The sequence below is a fragment of the Pantherophis guttatus genome, chromosome 7 (assembly GCF_059756535.1).
Source record: "Pantherophis guttatus breed Tessera chromosome 7, ASM5975653v1, whole genome shotgun sequence".
Classification (NCBI taxonomy): domain Eukaryota; kingdom Metazoa; phylum Chordata; class Lepidosauria; order Squamata; family Colubridae; genus Pantherophis; species Pantherophis guttatus.
Genome location: NC_142069.1, coordinates 24,399,327 through 24,415,127, shown reverse-complemented (window position 1 = coordinate 24,415,127; position 15,801 = coordinate 24,399,327). Strand labels below are relative to the sequence as shown.

Below are 15,801 nucleotides of genomic sequence, written 5' to 3'. Positions count from 1 at the left end.
TTTTTTTAAAAAAAGAATATCAACATTCCTTTAATGACATGTTCGTAGCAATCCAAACAGCATAGCTATACCTCAATCTTTTACAAAATGAAGTGCTATTTTGTAATATTAATTATTTCTGGAATACATGGAAGAGAGCAAAAACGAAAACAGTGATATTAGCATCTGCATAACTAAAATGACAGAATTACTTCCTAAAGAAATTAAAACAACATTCAGTTTTCTTAGGAATTTTCTTAGGAATTATGTTCTTCAATGGCCCTTTCCTGAACCAGATGTGTTGCCTTGTATCTTCATTATCCAGTAGGAAAACTATTTCTCCGATGAAGAAGAAATAATTATTAGAAATCATTGTGGGAAACTGCTCACCAACTGCTGCTCATCAGAAACCTGTTTTTTTTTTTAAAAAAAGTTATAATCAACATTAATGAATAATGCTCTAAAAATTTGTTGGAAAAGTAGTTAGCAATATATTACAAATGAACATAGGAGTTATTTTCACTCTAAAATGATTTTAATTAGTGCTTTCAAAGACCTGATAAAGCAGTTAAGTTCTTGCCTTCTTCAAAAGAAGGCTGGAAAGGGGCCAGATGTAAATGCCTCATGTCCATGGAGCCATTGCGGAGAAATCCCTATTTCTAGTAGACTGCAGAGCAGGGTGATTTGAAAGCCATTATTCAGACAGCAAACATTATTGAACAGGAAACACTACTAAGACATTGAAGGGTCTTGTTCTGTTAATAATAAAACAACTGTGAAGTTGGGTCTAGTCTGAATATAGAGTTGATAATATATTTAGCATTTCAGGCTGTAGACTGGATTAGACTGTAGACTAGTTGCAGAGGATGTACTACAGATGCAGACTCTCGGAGAGGATGGTTGGGTTCACACATGGCACCAAATATGTGAAGTTTTGATCCTAAAACAAGTTACTTTGACTTGGGCACCCTGCCTGCCTGAGAAGTGCAGAGATGAAGCTGGTATTTCTGTGAAATTGCCTTCCGGAAACTTAAGCCAATCTTGAGCCAACCCTAAAAAGTATAGTCCTACCTAGACAGGGTGCTGCTGTAGGGAAAGCTGTGTTGCCCATCTCTTGGTGTGTTGTTTGAATCCAGTGACTACAATTTATTGATGGGTTTTCTATTTAAAAATACATATTGAAAGCTAAATGGCCGAGATAGGTGCTTAAGATTAGCTTTGATGTTGTCACAGATAGAATTGTGGGGTGTGAGTATGTATCATCTGATGGTCCCAATGCATGCTAATTCAAAGGGGATAATAAAAAGGAGTAAAATACAAAAACAAAAACACCCCATACTATGTGTTGATAATTGTGTTACTAAAAGAAGATAAAACCATGTGGTCAGTTAAGTAGAAGCCACAATATTTTACTTTAGAATCCAAATTCTGGCTTCTGACATATTTGGAAGAAAATCCTACCCCATCAGAATAAAAACTTACCGAAAATGGATCGTAAGGAGGATCTGATGGAGGAGCTGATGAGGTGTCATAATTGGGATTTGAGATGTTGGTTGATGGTGCTTTGTCCAATGTAGTTACATCAATATCATCTTTTTCCTATGTGACATTTTTAAAAGAATACTTTATGTTCAAATTCATTACAAAGAAAGCCACTTTGGTGTAGTATCTAAAGCAGTGATGGATTTCAATTTTTTTTACTACTGGTTCTGCGGGTGTGGCTTGGTGGGCATGGCTTGGTGGGCGTGGCAGGGGAAGGATACTGTAAAATCTCCATTCTCACCCCACTCCAGGGGAAGGTTACTGCAAAATCCCCATTTCCTGCCGATCAGCTGGGACTCAGGAGGCAGAGAATAGATGGGGGCAGGGCCAGTCAGAGGTGGTATTTACCAATTCTCTGAACTACTCAAAATTTCCGCTACCGGTTCTCCAGAACTGGTCAGAACCCGCTGAAACCCACGTCTGACTTAAAGGCATTTGGCTAGGAAATTGAGAGACCATGAATTCTAATCCTGCCTTTGGCTTAAACCAGATGGGTGACTTATTCGTTCTCAGTCATAGAAAGAAGGCAATGGGAAGTCATTTCCAAAAAAGGCCAACCAGTTGCCAGAAGTCAAGATGACTTGACATCAAAAGCAAAGCAAACAGGAAAGTCAGAACTGTTGGTTGTATTTATAAGTTATTTAAATACTAGGATTTGATTATCAGGAATTCGCTAAACCAGTGGTTCTCAACCTATGGTCCCCAGATCACTGCGGGATTGTAAAGGCTTGAAGAAATGTTATGATTTAAAACTTGAATTAAGTCTTGGTAGTCAATGCCATAGTCCTTGGCCACAAAAGGTATTTAAAGGGGGTCCGTGGTGAAGAAAAGGTTGATAATCATTGCATTAAACTAAGCCTCATGTGCTTCTATATCCCTTGCTTGTCCTCTTCTAGATTATATTCCATCTTGACTGAAATGTTGAATCCATTCTGGTTAGGATTATTCTGTTATTCAGAAGTTGTGAGAGCTTCATCACTGGAAGCTTTCAAGGAGAGACTGGACTGCCATCTGTCAGAAATGGTATAGGGCAGTGATGGCTAACCTTTTTGCCATTGCGTGCCAAAAGTGGGAGTGCGGGAGGGGTCATGCATGCGTGTGCCCACACCCACAATTCTATGTGCCCCATCCTCCAGGCATGCACGCGCGACCCCCCCTGCGCTCTCTCCGCTTTTGGCACGTGATGGCACAGTGAGCCTCATAGGCCCGTTTTTTGCTCTCCCCAGGCTCCAGAGCCTCTCTAGCCCACTGATATGGCTCCGCGTGCCACCTTTGGCACATGTGCCATAGGTTCGCCATCACGGGTATAGGGTCTCTTGCTTGAGCAGGGGGTTGGACTAGATGAACTATAAGGTTCTTTCCAACTCCATTATTATTCTTTTATTCTGGCGTTAGACTATAGTCACCAGAAATAGCATCCTCAGTAGAGCACAGCTAACTCAACAGGCATGATGCCAATTTCTTTCTCCTTTTCTGCACGCTCTATTCAATGAAGCTGAACTGATAAATCTGTTCTTTGTACAAAATAACAGTTTTATCACATATTCATTGTTTTTGATTTCCTTGCATGATCAAAGTTTATATATATTTGTGTGTGTGTGTATATATCCATGTACAAGTCAGTTTATGTTACTATGCTTTTTCTTACCCTGAAAAGTTGGAATTGGATGGTTCTGTTCTTAAATCTGAAGTACGAATATCCAACCAAAGCAATGATTCCAATGACCAGAATGATTGCAAAAAATATTCCTGTACCAGCTCCAGGATGTAGAGAAGCCTTAAATTGAGACAAAGAAGGCGAATGGATAATAGGTAGGAAGTATAATTAAATATTTCACAAATTATAGAGGAAAAGTCATCTTACTGTGTGTTAAGATACACAAGAGAACATGGCATCACATGGTATTTTAAAATTGATCCAATGTATTGTGGCACAAAATTTGGTATGTTAACTCGGGATGAAAGAAAATGTCATTTTTAAAGCCAAGAAGCAGACCAGGTTTTCTTTATGCATGCCATTTTGATACAAAGGTCTCGGTGTGAACTATGGTTAAAAATATGCATATAGGAAATGTGTACTACATTGCCTAATTTAACAATATGTCTATATTAGAGAAAACAGAGAAACAACAAGAAAAGAATATTTTGTAAATAAACCAACAACTTGTTCATCACACTTTGCTAGCTCAAACAAATGTTTCTAATGAAGGAGGAGACAGTTGTTTTACTTGTGTTTTTTTCCAAGTACTTTCACAATTGTCCTGAAGCTGGGTTCTTCATTTTTTAAATCTCAAGATGATGTAAGTTCTCCAACCAAGAGCTCTTCCATGGCAAGATGCATATCTATATGTCCCCAAGGCACATAACCTATAGCTCCAGAAATGTATATTCCCTCCCCTATACAAAAAGTGTTGAGTAAAATCATCAGACTATCTCCAGAAGATGAAGTAATATTAACATGACAGAAGAGGAAAGTTATAGTGTGTAATGGAAAAACACATTGCCACTTTAAGTTCAGTTTTGAATTAAAATCTAAGGTTGCTATTTTGATTCTAAATTAAGGCCCCAAAATGCCAATTAAGCAAAGGATGACCAAGTGCCCAATATAGTTTTTCCTTCTTGACATACTCTATCAAGCCTGCTTCCAAAAGAAATATTCATTCATAGTTTTTTGGAAGCCACTCCATTCAAAAAAATACATTTCTATATGCAAAGCACTTACATAGGTTGCAGGAGGTGCCTTTAGTGATGCTTCAATAACATGGATGACCCCATTGGAGGCAATAATGTCCCACTCACGGATAGCTTTACCATTCACATACTTGGTAGTTATCTGAAAATATATATATAACTTGAGCCACGACATGATGAATAAATTATATGATCTTATTAGGATACTCCCTGTAACACAACTGATGTTTACTTTACAGTGAGTAGATCTTTTGTATATGATCTGCTTTGTATATGTATACTAATACTGCCTACAAAACTCACCCTTTTTGTGCTGTTGGACATTAACCCAAAAAAGACTCAGCTCTTCCTTGGCTGAAGTAGCGGAAATGGCTGGCCAAGGAGGAATCTCATACAAAGAAATTTGCTATTGCTACTCATTTGGTTTAGAAAGAAAGTTAAATCACTAGTTGGGCAAATGCCATTTCCCCCTGTGTTATTTAATCCAGATAAATAATATATAGTGGTTGATATACTAGCTTTTAGAAAGCTAGTATAGAAAAAGGCTACATTACTGAACTATACACATAGATTATACATTAAAAAGTACATACAGCAGGGGTGTCAAACTCGTGTCGTTACAGCAGCATCATGTGATGTATCATGACTTTCTCCTTCGCTAAACCGGGCGTGGGCGTGGCCAGCACATGATGCATCTGGCCTGCGGGCTGTGAGTTTGACACTTCTGACATACAGTATATAAAATAAGATAGTTGTGGATAAACCCTGTGGAAAGTGTAATTCTTTGCTCTTTTTTTCTTGTTTTCTTAGTCAATGAAAAGAATGTAGAAAGACATTTATAGTAGTGGCCAAAATTGTGGAAATCTTTTGGGAAAAGTGTATTTTTGAGGTTTGATGGCTAATAACACCACTTTTTTTTGGTGTTTCAAGATAATCATATTCCACTGCTGGAATGGCCTGGGAATAGCCCAGATCTTAACCCAACTGAAAATCTAAGGAGCCAATTAAAGAAATTTGTTAGTCAGAAGCAACCTAGCAATAAAACCCAGTTAATAGAAGCAATCATTCAATCTTGGTTTCACATTATAACAGCTGCAGAAGTAAAAGACTTGGTTCACTCCATGGGAAGACATTGTAAGGCCGTAATTCATGCTAAAGGTTACCCAACTGTCAAACTCACAGCAAACTCATATAGAAAAAATATGGTGATAATTTTTGTATATCTCATTTTTTCCACGTTTCACTTTTCTTCTTTATACTATAACTATTCTAATAGCAAATCCTTCATAAAGGTTATCGCATTATATTCCTGATTAATCTTTCCATTTAAATATAATTTTATGGTACTACTCCAAAAAAAACCCCAAGTGATGTTATTAGCTAGTTTTAGAAAATATACTTTTCCCAAAAGGATTCCACAATTTTGGCCACTACTGTATACTGTATGTAAAATCATAGAGAAGGAAGTCCAGAAGAACCCAGGCTACTAGCTTAATTTAAAGAAAAATATTAGGGCTGCCACAGATGCCCAGTGGTAATAGAAAATGAGCAGGTTAGAAATAAAAAGAGTGATCATGGAAGATAGAACAGGACGACAGAGAAATACGAGACATGAAGCGAGGGAGTACGCTTGTGCAGATTTTGTGATGTTCCAGGCTCTGTGATCCTGACGTTCCATGGAGTGCTCTAATCTTTCTACATTTGGGATCTGCATCATGAGTACAGGTCCTCCACTTACAACAGTTTGTTTAATGACTATTCAAATGGCATTGAAAAAAGTGAGTTATCATTTTTTGCATTTATGACCATTGCAGCATCTGGCTGGGGAATTCTGGGAACTACGCACGTTTTAAAGTTGTTAACTTTCAAAAACACTTTGTTATATGCTGGCCGATGACTGTAATAAAGATTTGAAAGGTTATTTCTCCCCCTGAAGACTTTTGTTCATGTCCAATTCATATCAGAATTCCTTAGTTTCTGCTTTTTGTTCTTTTGGAGGGGGGGAAAAATCAATGCAATATAGGCAACTCACATCAAGCTGTATCCTTATGAGCAGCATATTGATGAACAAATGATCTACCTTTTTAGTGAGTGAAATCTGTTCCTGGTTTTCTTCTTGGTGTGTAATTAACAGGCTTTCCCCTATTCTGCTTTGGAGAGTGGTTCCATTGACCAAATCTTCATAATATATGCTGTTCTTGGTTAGATGATATTCAATGTCTCTTCCAGAGAGTGTCTTAAAGCAGCAAAAAAATAACAATGTCCACAATCAAAATGGCAGCATTTCACAGCTGATATATTTTCCCTCCATTTTTTAAATTCAAGGTTGATACCTTACGTTTGCATCTAAAAATGAGAATCTTTATTCCATAAATTGTATGGGGAGTACCTTTTCTATTTCTACTCTGTCTAAAACAAATTCAAGTAGTTGCTATTAGAAGAGCTCAATTTTCAATTAAAAGAATTTAGACAGGGAAATCAGGTGGAGCAAGGAGCCTGTTGAATGTTAAAAGAAATGCCAGCAAATACATAAGGGGCTTGCATCATGTCTGTGGATCAGACTGTATATTATTAGTATTTTTACAAACTAAAAACTCTAATAATCTCATCTGAAATTTGCTTCACCTCTATAGATTTAATATATGTTCCATCCATGTTATGAAAACAGTGACAAGCAGGCAAAATTTTATCTGGTTTAATTTCATAAATTGATGACATAAGCTTTAGGAACAATGAGAATTCAAAAACAGCAGAAAAATTAACATTGCTTTCCACAATCGTTCTATTTAAGCTTCTGGAGCTGGCAAGGAAAACACGATTTTTCCCCCCATTTACCTCATTCTTCCTCAAGCCATCATTGTTTGGTACAAACAAGGTTGCTTTAATGGAGAGATTTGTGAGGTATTTCATGAACTCTTGGCCTTTCCTTGAGGTATTTGAGTAAGTGAAAATCTCCTGTGAAGATAGTAAATTGTGATCGTAAATCATTATGACATATATTCTGCTATGATAACAGTCTTGCAAAATAATTAACTTCCTGAGAGAAGAAAAGAATGCACAATAAATAAATAATGCTGCTGAGATATTTTATGAAATCCTCATATTCTTCTTGTATGCAAGGATCCAAAACGTATTTCTTAATGACACATATTTAAACAAATGAGTTGAATCAGGGTTGGCATTTTCCTTTAGAAATGGAAAACTCTGCTTTTAAGGACAGTTGCTGAAAGGCAGGGGTGGGATTCAGCCAGTTTGGGCCGGTTCGGGGGAACCAGTTGTTAAATTTCTGGCTGGCCCCTCCCCTCCCTTCCCCTCCCCATCCCTTCCAGGAGTCCGCAGGTGCCTCATTTTGGCTCCCAGGTAAGTGCCTACTAGGCCCAAAATGGGGAGCAGGGGTGTGTGGCATGGCCCCCCGTGACCCATTTTTGCTCCCAGGGGGATGCAGGAGGCCGAGTGCTGCCTGTAACACCCCCTGGCCATGCCCACCATGACCACGCCCACCCAGCTGGTCATTAGGGCAGAGAACCGGTTGTTAAATTATTTGAATTCCACCACTGCTGAAAGGACAATGGGAAAGGTTAAATCACTTTCTTCTAGTAGAGTAAGACCACTGAAAGAAGGCATGTAGTATGTGCTTTCAGACTGAAGCTTTCACAGATAACTATTTTATGCTGTTATACTATGGCAGGGGAGGCCAGAAACTCTTGTCCAGGCCTCCTTTTCTCCCTCTCCTCCTCCTCCTCTTCTTTGGAATTCAACCAGCAGTCTTGTCAGCCCAGAGGCAGAGCAGATCAAGAAATAACCCCATGGAAGACTACAGGCTTATTTTATTTAGATTGGCTATAGCAACATAATCTTGTAAGATTGATTGTGTTCTCTACGAGTCTCAAGCAGAGTTACTGGGAAGTATAAGCATCATCAAGTCTTCCAAAAAGGGAGTCAGATTGCTGGCTTCTTGTTGCTATTGGTAGAATAAAATGAGCAGAGACTGTGCAGCCCAGTGGATTGCAGACTTGTAGAAAATGTAGAAGGCATTTATAAGGAGCAAAACATAAGAAAAGTGGCTAGGTCTCTTTTAGCTCCAAGGATGTCATATTCTGCAGCTGAGGATCTCATGCCATCTTATGGCATTTCTGGACCCCTGCATAAGTGGATCGCTGGGTTCCTGTCAAACAGGCAACAAGTAGTCAAAATAGGGAGCGTCCTATCAAACCCTGTACCTGTTAACAGCGGTGTCCCCCAAGGGTTTTAGGACCCACACTCTTTATACTTTACATAAATGACCTTTGCGATCATATCATAAGCAACTGCGTTCTCTCTGCTGATGATGTAAAACTATTCAACACCACCAACAATGCTGCTACCCTACAAAGACACCTTGACTATGTGTCAGAATGGTCAAACAATTGGCAACTCCCAGTCTCAACCAACAAATGCTCTGTCTTACACATTGGCAAAAAAAATCAGAGCATCAAATACAAGCTGGGCGAATACGACCTCGTAGACCCTCATTCTGTCAAGGACCTTGGAGTACTCATCTCAAATGATCTAAGTGCCAGAGCTCACTGCAACAACATTGCCAGGAAGGCATTAAGAGTTGTTAACCTAATCTTGCGAAGCTTCTCTCTGGTAATATTGTACTGCAAACTAGGGCATACAAAACCTTTGCTAGACCAATTCTCGAATACAGCTCATCTGTCTGGAACCCGCATTATATATCGGACATTAATACAATTGAGCGAGTCCAGAGGTATTTCACGAGAAGAGTCCTCTACTCCTCTGCTCACAACAGAATACATTATGCCACCAGGCTTGAAATTTTGGGATTAGACAATTTAGAACTACGCCACCTTCAGTCTGACCTAAGCGTAGTACACAAAATTATCTGCTACAACGTCCTACCTGTCAATGACTACTTCAGCTTCAACCACAATAATACACGAGCACACAATAGATACAGTACAAACAAGGTAAACTGCTCCAAACTCGATTGCAGAAAATACGACTTCAGCAACAGAGTGGTCAATGCCTGGAATGCACTACCTGATTCTCTGGTTACTTCCCCAAAACCCCACAACTTTAACCTTAGACTGTCTACTGTTGACCTCACCCCATTCAGAGGTCTGTAAAGGGAGTGCATAAGCACACCAACGTACCTACTATCCCTGTTCTACTGTCCCCATTTATTTGTATCCTTATCCTGTATTCATAATCATGTTGATACTTATGTCTGTTATCTTATACATATTTGACAAATAAATAAATAAATAAAAAAATAAATAAAAAATATATAAGCTATAGGATGCCAATTTGCATCTTGGATCACAACAGAAAAGGAAACCTGTTGCTCCATCCTCTCAGGAGGAAGTATTACTGTTATTAGTCCCTCCTATAGTTGGCTTTGACTGTTTCCAAACAAAGATAAAAACAAATTTAAAGCAGATATTTTTCAATAATGTCTTCTTGACCTTGAATGATAACGAGCCCATTGATAAAATCCCGGCATCTCCAACAGTTACAATATTTTCAACTATAGTAACAGACTGTTTATGTCACATTTATTGCTCCCCTTTAAACACATAACTGATTCAAATCATAAATGATTCAAATTTGTTCTTTTACTTTCTAGGGGAGAAAAAGCTTTGCTTTTTATTACTCACCGAGCGAAAGTTTGTAAGTGTTGGGAAAGTAAAGAGGACTTGAAGCAAGTTTCCACTGCATGTAAATCCATCTCCCACATAACCAGTCTTACAAGTGCAATTGACATCTATAAAACAACAAAGAGAGTTTAGATAGGAAACAGATAGTTCAAGGACTTGAATATCTATTAGGAATAGGGGGCGGGGGCTTTTCCCTAAGACTTACCAGCTCCCAGGCCTACAAATAATTAATTTCCCTGCAATCTGAATTATATAATTATATGCTAGGATCTATGCCTATTAAAATGTTTACATATTGTTTCTCATTTTAAAAATTGCTTAGAACTGTGATACGCTTAAATACAATGTAAATATAATGCAAATCTGCCTGAGACTGCTACAATTATAAAAATTTCCAAGGTCTATAGAGACTTTAATTTAGACCTCGATGGGTTGAGCCTAGAGCCAAGATGGCAGATGCTGAGAACTCAAACATTCTTCTATTTTTACCTTTGACTCTGTAACAGAAAACATCCCAGGTTTCACTCATGTTGACTCTGATTCCGTAATCAATGATGCCAACAACTCCTCCACCACATTTTGGGGCAGAGAAAGCTGTTGGATATGCGACTTTTCCATTAGCCAGCCAACCAGCAGCACACAGATGATATCTGGCCTGTTTTTAACATGTAAGGAATATAATCATGAAACAAAAGAAAATGGATAACTAGCCTAAGCTAAAGCTATGGGGCTTATCCAACCTAATAAATGCTGGAAGACGAACTGCTTTCACTGGGAGACAAAATGAATATAGCAGTCCCTACTGCATGAACATGCACATGATGGTTACATTAGTGAGAATGCTACTGGCCACAGACTTCTGTGATATTTATAGAATCCTAGAGGCATTCTTTGAAGCTTTGACAAGCTGGATGAGTCACAGCAACAATATGAAAGACAGATTGACTCATTTACCAAATAGAACTTGGAATTCTATCCCAACGCTGGTTGGCAGACTGTGGCTGTTACACACTGGCAGTCTGGATTTTTCCATAGAACTGGCTGCAAATGGCTCATACTTGCAGAAGAACTTTTGCAACCTGGATGTCTATGGAGTTTCTCAACCATCCAGGTCATTGTCACCCAAAGGTGGTGTTCAAAAGACAACTGAATTTCTTGGGTTTTTTCCCCCTTGAAATCATTTTGCTTCTCATTCAATATCTATGGCGATTCTCAGTCATCCATGGTTGTTCCAAAGGAGCTTTTTCAAGAGGCAACCGGACTTTCTGTTTTTTTCTTTGAAGACATTTTGCTTCTCATCTAAGAGGTTCTTCAGAGCTGACGAAGCTTCTTGGATGAGAAGCAAAACGTCTTCAAAGAAAAAACAGAAAGTCCGGTTGTCTCTTGAAAAAGCATTTGTGGGACATTCTCATCCAATACCATGCATATTTTCCAGGATAAATAAGCATTCTTACCTTCTGAGCATATAAGAGCTGAGTGTACGTAGCTACTGTAGCACTTTCATCTTCACATGTCTTATTTGCATCAGCAAAAGTCAATTTATACTGCCCCTTTGCAGAGCGTACGTGAAAAACACCAACTGTAGCATCTGCAGAGAAGAAAGATGCAAAAATATTTAGGGGTTTCCAGACATGATGATTTATAAAAAGCTGGAAAACATCAGATATAAACGGTGTTGCTTTGTAAAGACAAGAAAGTGAAGTATTTCCTTTGCACAATTTCATATTTCATACCAGCTTCGGTATATCCTGACAATATGATTATATAAAATGTTGACTCTCTTTGATATCTCAAAAATCTATACAGATAATACAGTAATTCATTAGTCTTGATACCCTGGGGACTGATGCACACACTTTATGCATATTTAGACATGATTGTATCAAATTCATATGTGTCCATGTTGTAACAAGGTGCATATTCTACACCTGAATGTTATATTTTTAGGACTATAAGACACACCTGACTATAAGATGCACCTAAATTTAAAAGAGGAAATCAACAAAAAAAGTTTTTGGCCTCTGCGGGCCCCATTTTCAGGCCTTTTTCCAGGCCTTTTCCAGCCTTTTTTGGCCCATTTTCAAGACTTTTTTCTGCTCATTTTCTAGGCTTTTTTTGGCCCATTTTTGAGGCTTTTCTGCCTGTTTTCTAGGCTTTTTTGGTCTGTTTTTAAGGCTTTTTTTTGGCCTGTTTTTGAGGCTTTTTTCAGGCTGTTTTTTTCCAAAAACGGGCTGAAAAAAGGCCTGAAAAAGACCTGAAAATGGACCATGAGGAGGCAAAAAAAATGGCCGGTGAGTGGTTGGGGCTTCGGCAATATTCAGTCTATGAGTTACACAAACATTTTCACCCCCTTTTGGGAGACAAAAAAAGTGCATTTTATAGTCCCAAAAATATGGTATTTTTGTTTTGAATATTTTTGGTAATATGCATATGCACGCATGGAACTATCATGAATAGTGCGAGAGCAGATCTGCTCTCTCAGATCTACTCTGTCTGAGAGTAGATCTGAGTAGACTCTGACAATTTATTTAAACAATAAATTGTCACCAAATTATTGTTTAAAAAATACCTATAAAGATTGACTGTTGTTGAGTTATTTCATATTAGAACCACCACTTTACTGTAAAGAATTCTCAGATTTGGCATCATTAAGAAGTATAGACAAGTTGCTTTCAGCTATTTCTAAATTAGAAGACTGACCCTGGAAATGGAGGTCGGCACAATTAGCATCTGCATGGCACTGTCCATTGTCCTGTAAACATCTGTTTATTGGCAGTTGATTTACTTCACAATCAATTCCATCCCCAATGTAGTTATCTTTACATTCACATTTACGCTTATCCTGAAAAGAAATTTTAGTATAACTGAGTATATCAACAGACTTATAGATTTTGTGTCACAAGTCACTAGAGCTGGCTTTGGACTTCTATTTAAAAACAAAAACTACATTTCAAATACCCATGATAATGTAAAAAACTACAAAGCTTTAAAAACTTGCAAAACTTAAAAACAGTTTTTCTTTGATAAGTAAGTCTATTATTCTGCTATAGATCCAGTTCAAGAATAGGCAACCTAATGTCCTTCTGATGTTTTGGCTTTGGTCTCCTGTTTATATTAGACACTTTGTGCCAAAATCCAGGGTAAACCTAGTTGGATTATTCTGTATGACTCTCTAAAAGGTGATTAACCAGATGGTTGTCTACAAGGAACTTATTTTTCGCTAGGAAACTCTTGCATATTAGATAACTTCATCTGCAGGCATCTATGCATGCTTCTTTATATAAATAGGGAAACTAATTCTACAGCAATGTTTGAATACATACTACTTACTGGTCCTGTCATTGTACAGAAAGCATGTTCGTGACATCCACCATTGAGTCCGTCAGTACAAGGGTTGATAGCCATGCAGGTATAGCCATCTCCCTGGTATCCCTTCTGACATGTACAGTTGACTTTCACATCAGTTTGTACGCACTTTGCATTCTTATGACAGCCACCGTTGCTTTTCTTACAAAGCTTCTCAGCTGTGAAGTGCAAAAAAGCACAGGTCAACCTCTATACAGTAATAAAGGGAGATTTACATCAGAGGGCCCTTGGAACCTTGTGACAAAAGTTTCCTGTCATTTTATAAATTTATAAATAAACTTAACATAATTTAGCAAGCAAAGAAAACCCACAAACTCCTTCCAAAAACCAGAGGGAAAAAAAGATCAAAAGATTACCCATCCCTGTTCTGCACATTTCCCATCCGGTATCGAAAGCAAGTATGTCAATCAAACAGAAGATAACAGAAATAACAAAAGATAAGAATGGTTATATAACTTTCAACATTACATAGCTCACTCAAGAGTAACTTTGAAGCAACAGTTTCTAGTCCTCTATTGTGTTTGAAGATATTTAGCCCCGATGATCAGAACTGATGGTTAAACAAAATATTGTTCCATAATAATAGATGATCGGAGTATAGAACAACATCTGCTTTTTTCAGTAAGAATCCACATGTGGCATGTGGTTTTTTAGATTACACTTTATAATCCAGCAGTTCAAGTAAGCATACAGTTTCTCTTCATTCATAAAGTGTATATACTCTTTCTTGAAAGCTGACCTAGAACTCACTAAAATACTTCTTTGTGGACTACATACTGTTAGTTTCATATTCTAGAACAGTGATGGCTAACCTTTTTGCTGTCATGTGCCAAAAGCGGGGGGAGTGTGGAGGGGTTGTGCATGCATGTGCCCACACCCATAAGTCAATGTGCCCCGACCCCCCATGCATACGTGTACAACCCCCCCCATGCTCCCCCCGCTTTTGGCACATGATGGCCCGGTGGGCCTGGTAGACCCATTTCTTGCCCTCCCTAAGCTCCAGAGGCTTTCTTGGAGCCTGGGGAGGGCAAAAACGGCCTTCCCCACCCCCCCCGGGAGGCCCTCTGGAGGCCAGAAACAGCCCATTTCCTGATTTCCAGTGGATCTGGAAGGCCCGAAAATCAGCTGGCTGGTGCACCCATGTGCACTGGAGCTGACCTAGGGCAATACTCATGTGCCCACAGATATGACTCCGCATGCCACCTGTGGCTCTCATGCCTTAGGTTCGCCATCATGGTTCTAGAGTGTTACATGGAAGGATGGGGAAAGAGTGGAGGGGAACAGGACTTTATGAAGAAAGATTTCCACAGGAATGATAAAGATAAATGAAAAAATGCATTCCTCAAGTTTGAGGAACAGCTGATATTTATTTTGTGTTTAGGATAATTTTTACCTGTACATGTAAGTCCATCCCCAGTATAATAAAGCTTACACTGACAAGTACCATCATCACTACATACTGCATTGACAGAACAGCTGGGTGAACATACTGGGGTTGAAGCTGTGAAGGAAAATTAAAAACCATAATTTAAATTCATGTTCTTCTCAGAATCTCAAATCTAACAGTAAAGAGTAAAAGAGTGAAATAAATATTTTGAAAGATAAAAAGAATGGGCAGCCTTATTGATTCCATGCTTACTGGCTGAATGAAATTCAAATATATGAAATGCAATTGCAAAAGTTTGCTTTAATTATTGCTGTTTTGTCTCTGCTTTATACATTGTGATGAACAGTTGTCGTTAATCGTAAAAAGAAGGATGCTTTGTTTCAGTTGTAGGTCTATCTATCAGATCTAGCTGTAAAACCCTAAAAACAATAAATGGCTGTGAAGGGAGAGATAAAACTCTCTTTACTGCTATCTAGAGTTTATTCAGATTTTTCAGCACAGAGAAGTCTTTTTCAAGTGAATTAATTAAGTCCAAATGTTTATTTCTTGGTATGAGGCATCCATCTTACAACTGTTGTTTCTATTGGACATAAGTAGACAATGATTACTCTGATAGTAGACCATTCCTTCAAAATTTACTCAACAAAGCACAGAACTGTCTGGAAAGATAATATCTTATGTAGGAAACAAGGGTGTAAAAAGGATTTGTGAGATAACATGAGAATCATGAATCACAGCAGGTTGCTCAATGTGTAAGTTGTTTAAAACCTGACATTTAAAATCAATTCATACTAGATTTGGTTTTTTATGACATATAAACATAACAAATTAGTATTATTTGCATAACAGACTATCAAGACCTTAGCAGCCACTTATAACCAAAAATTTAGCTTTTCAGATTTTTCTTTAACCAGTTTTATTGAAAAGCTACGGGCACTTGTGATACATAAATCTGAGTAACTGAATATAGTAACCTTACTACCCAATTTATTTGTAAGATTTTTAGGGAAGAGCATTCTTGACCATCTCACTGATCTCCAGCTAATGCACTAGGAAGGTTGACTACTTTTCCTGATGAAGGAAGAATATGCAGATAATCTACACTTTTTGATATTGTCTTTCTCAGATTTTGATAAGCCAATTGCATATAGTTTTTGTATTTGTTGTGCTACTACT

At 38.1% G+C, this 15,801-nt stretch overlaps 1 protein-coding gene across 1 annotated transcript in view; it reads right to left on the bottom strand.

The window, feature by feature from the left end:
- Positions 1-15,801, bottom strand: part of STAB2 (stabilin 2) — a 116,976-nt gene continuing 101,175 nt past the window's right edge. The window contains exons 59-70 of the mRNA XM_034403404.3: positions 14,632-14,739; positions 13,203-13,396; positions 12,573-12,714; positions 11,327-11,460; positions 10,362-10,527; positions 9,873-9,979; positions 7,048-7,167; positions 6,293-6,448; positions 4,244-4,354; positions 3,170-3,298; positions 1,462-1,578; positions 1-390 (exon numbers count right to left, since the gene is read on the bottom strand). Coding sequence (XP_034259295.2) covers positions 349-390; positions 1,462-1,578; positions 3,170-3,298; positions 4,244-4,354; positions 6,293-6,448; positions 7,048-7,167; positions 9,873-9,979; positions 10,362-10,527; positions 11,327-11,460; positions 12,573-12,714; positions 13,203-13,396; positions 14,632-14,739 — 1,526 coding nt within the window. The 3' untranslated portion in view covers positions 1-348. The remainder of the gene's footprint in view (positions 391-1,461; positions 1,579-3,169; positions 3,299-4,243; positions 4,355-6,292; positions 6,449-7,047; positions 7,168-9,872; positions 9,980-10,361; positions 10,528-11,326; positions 11,461-12,572; positions 12,715-13,202; positions 13,397-14,631; positions 14,740-15,801) is intronic.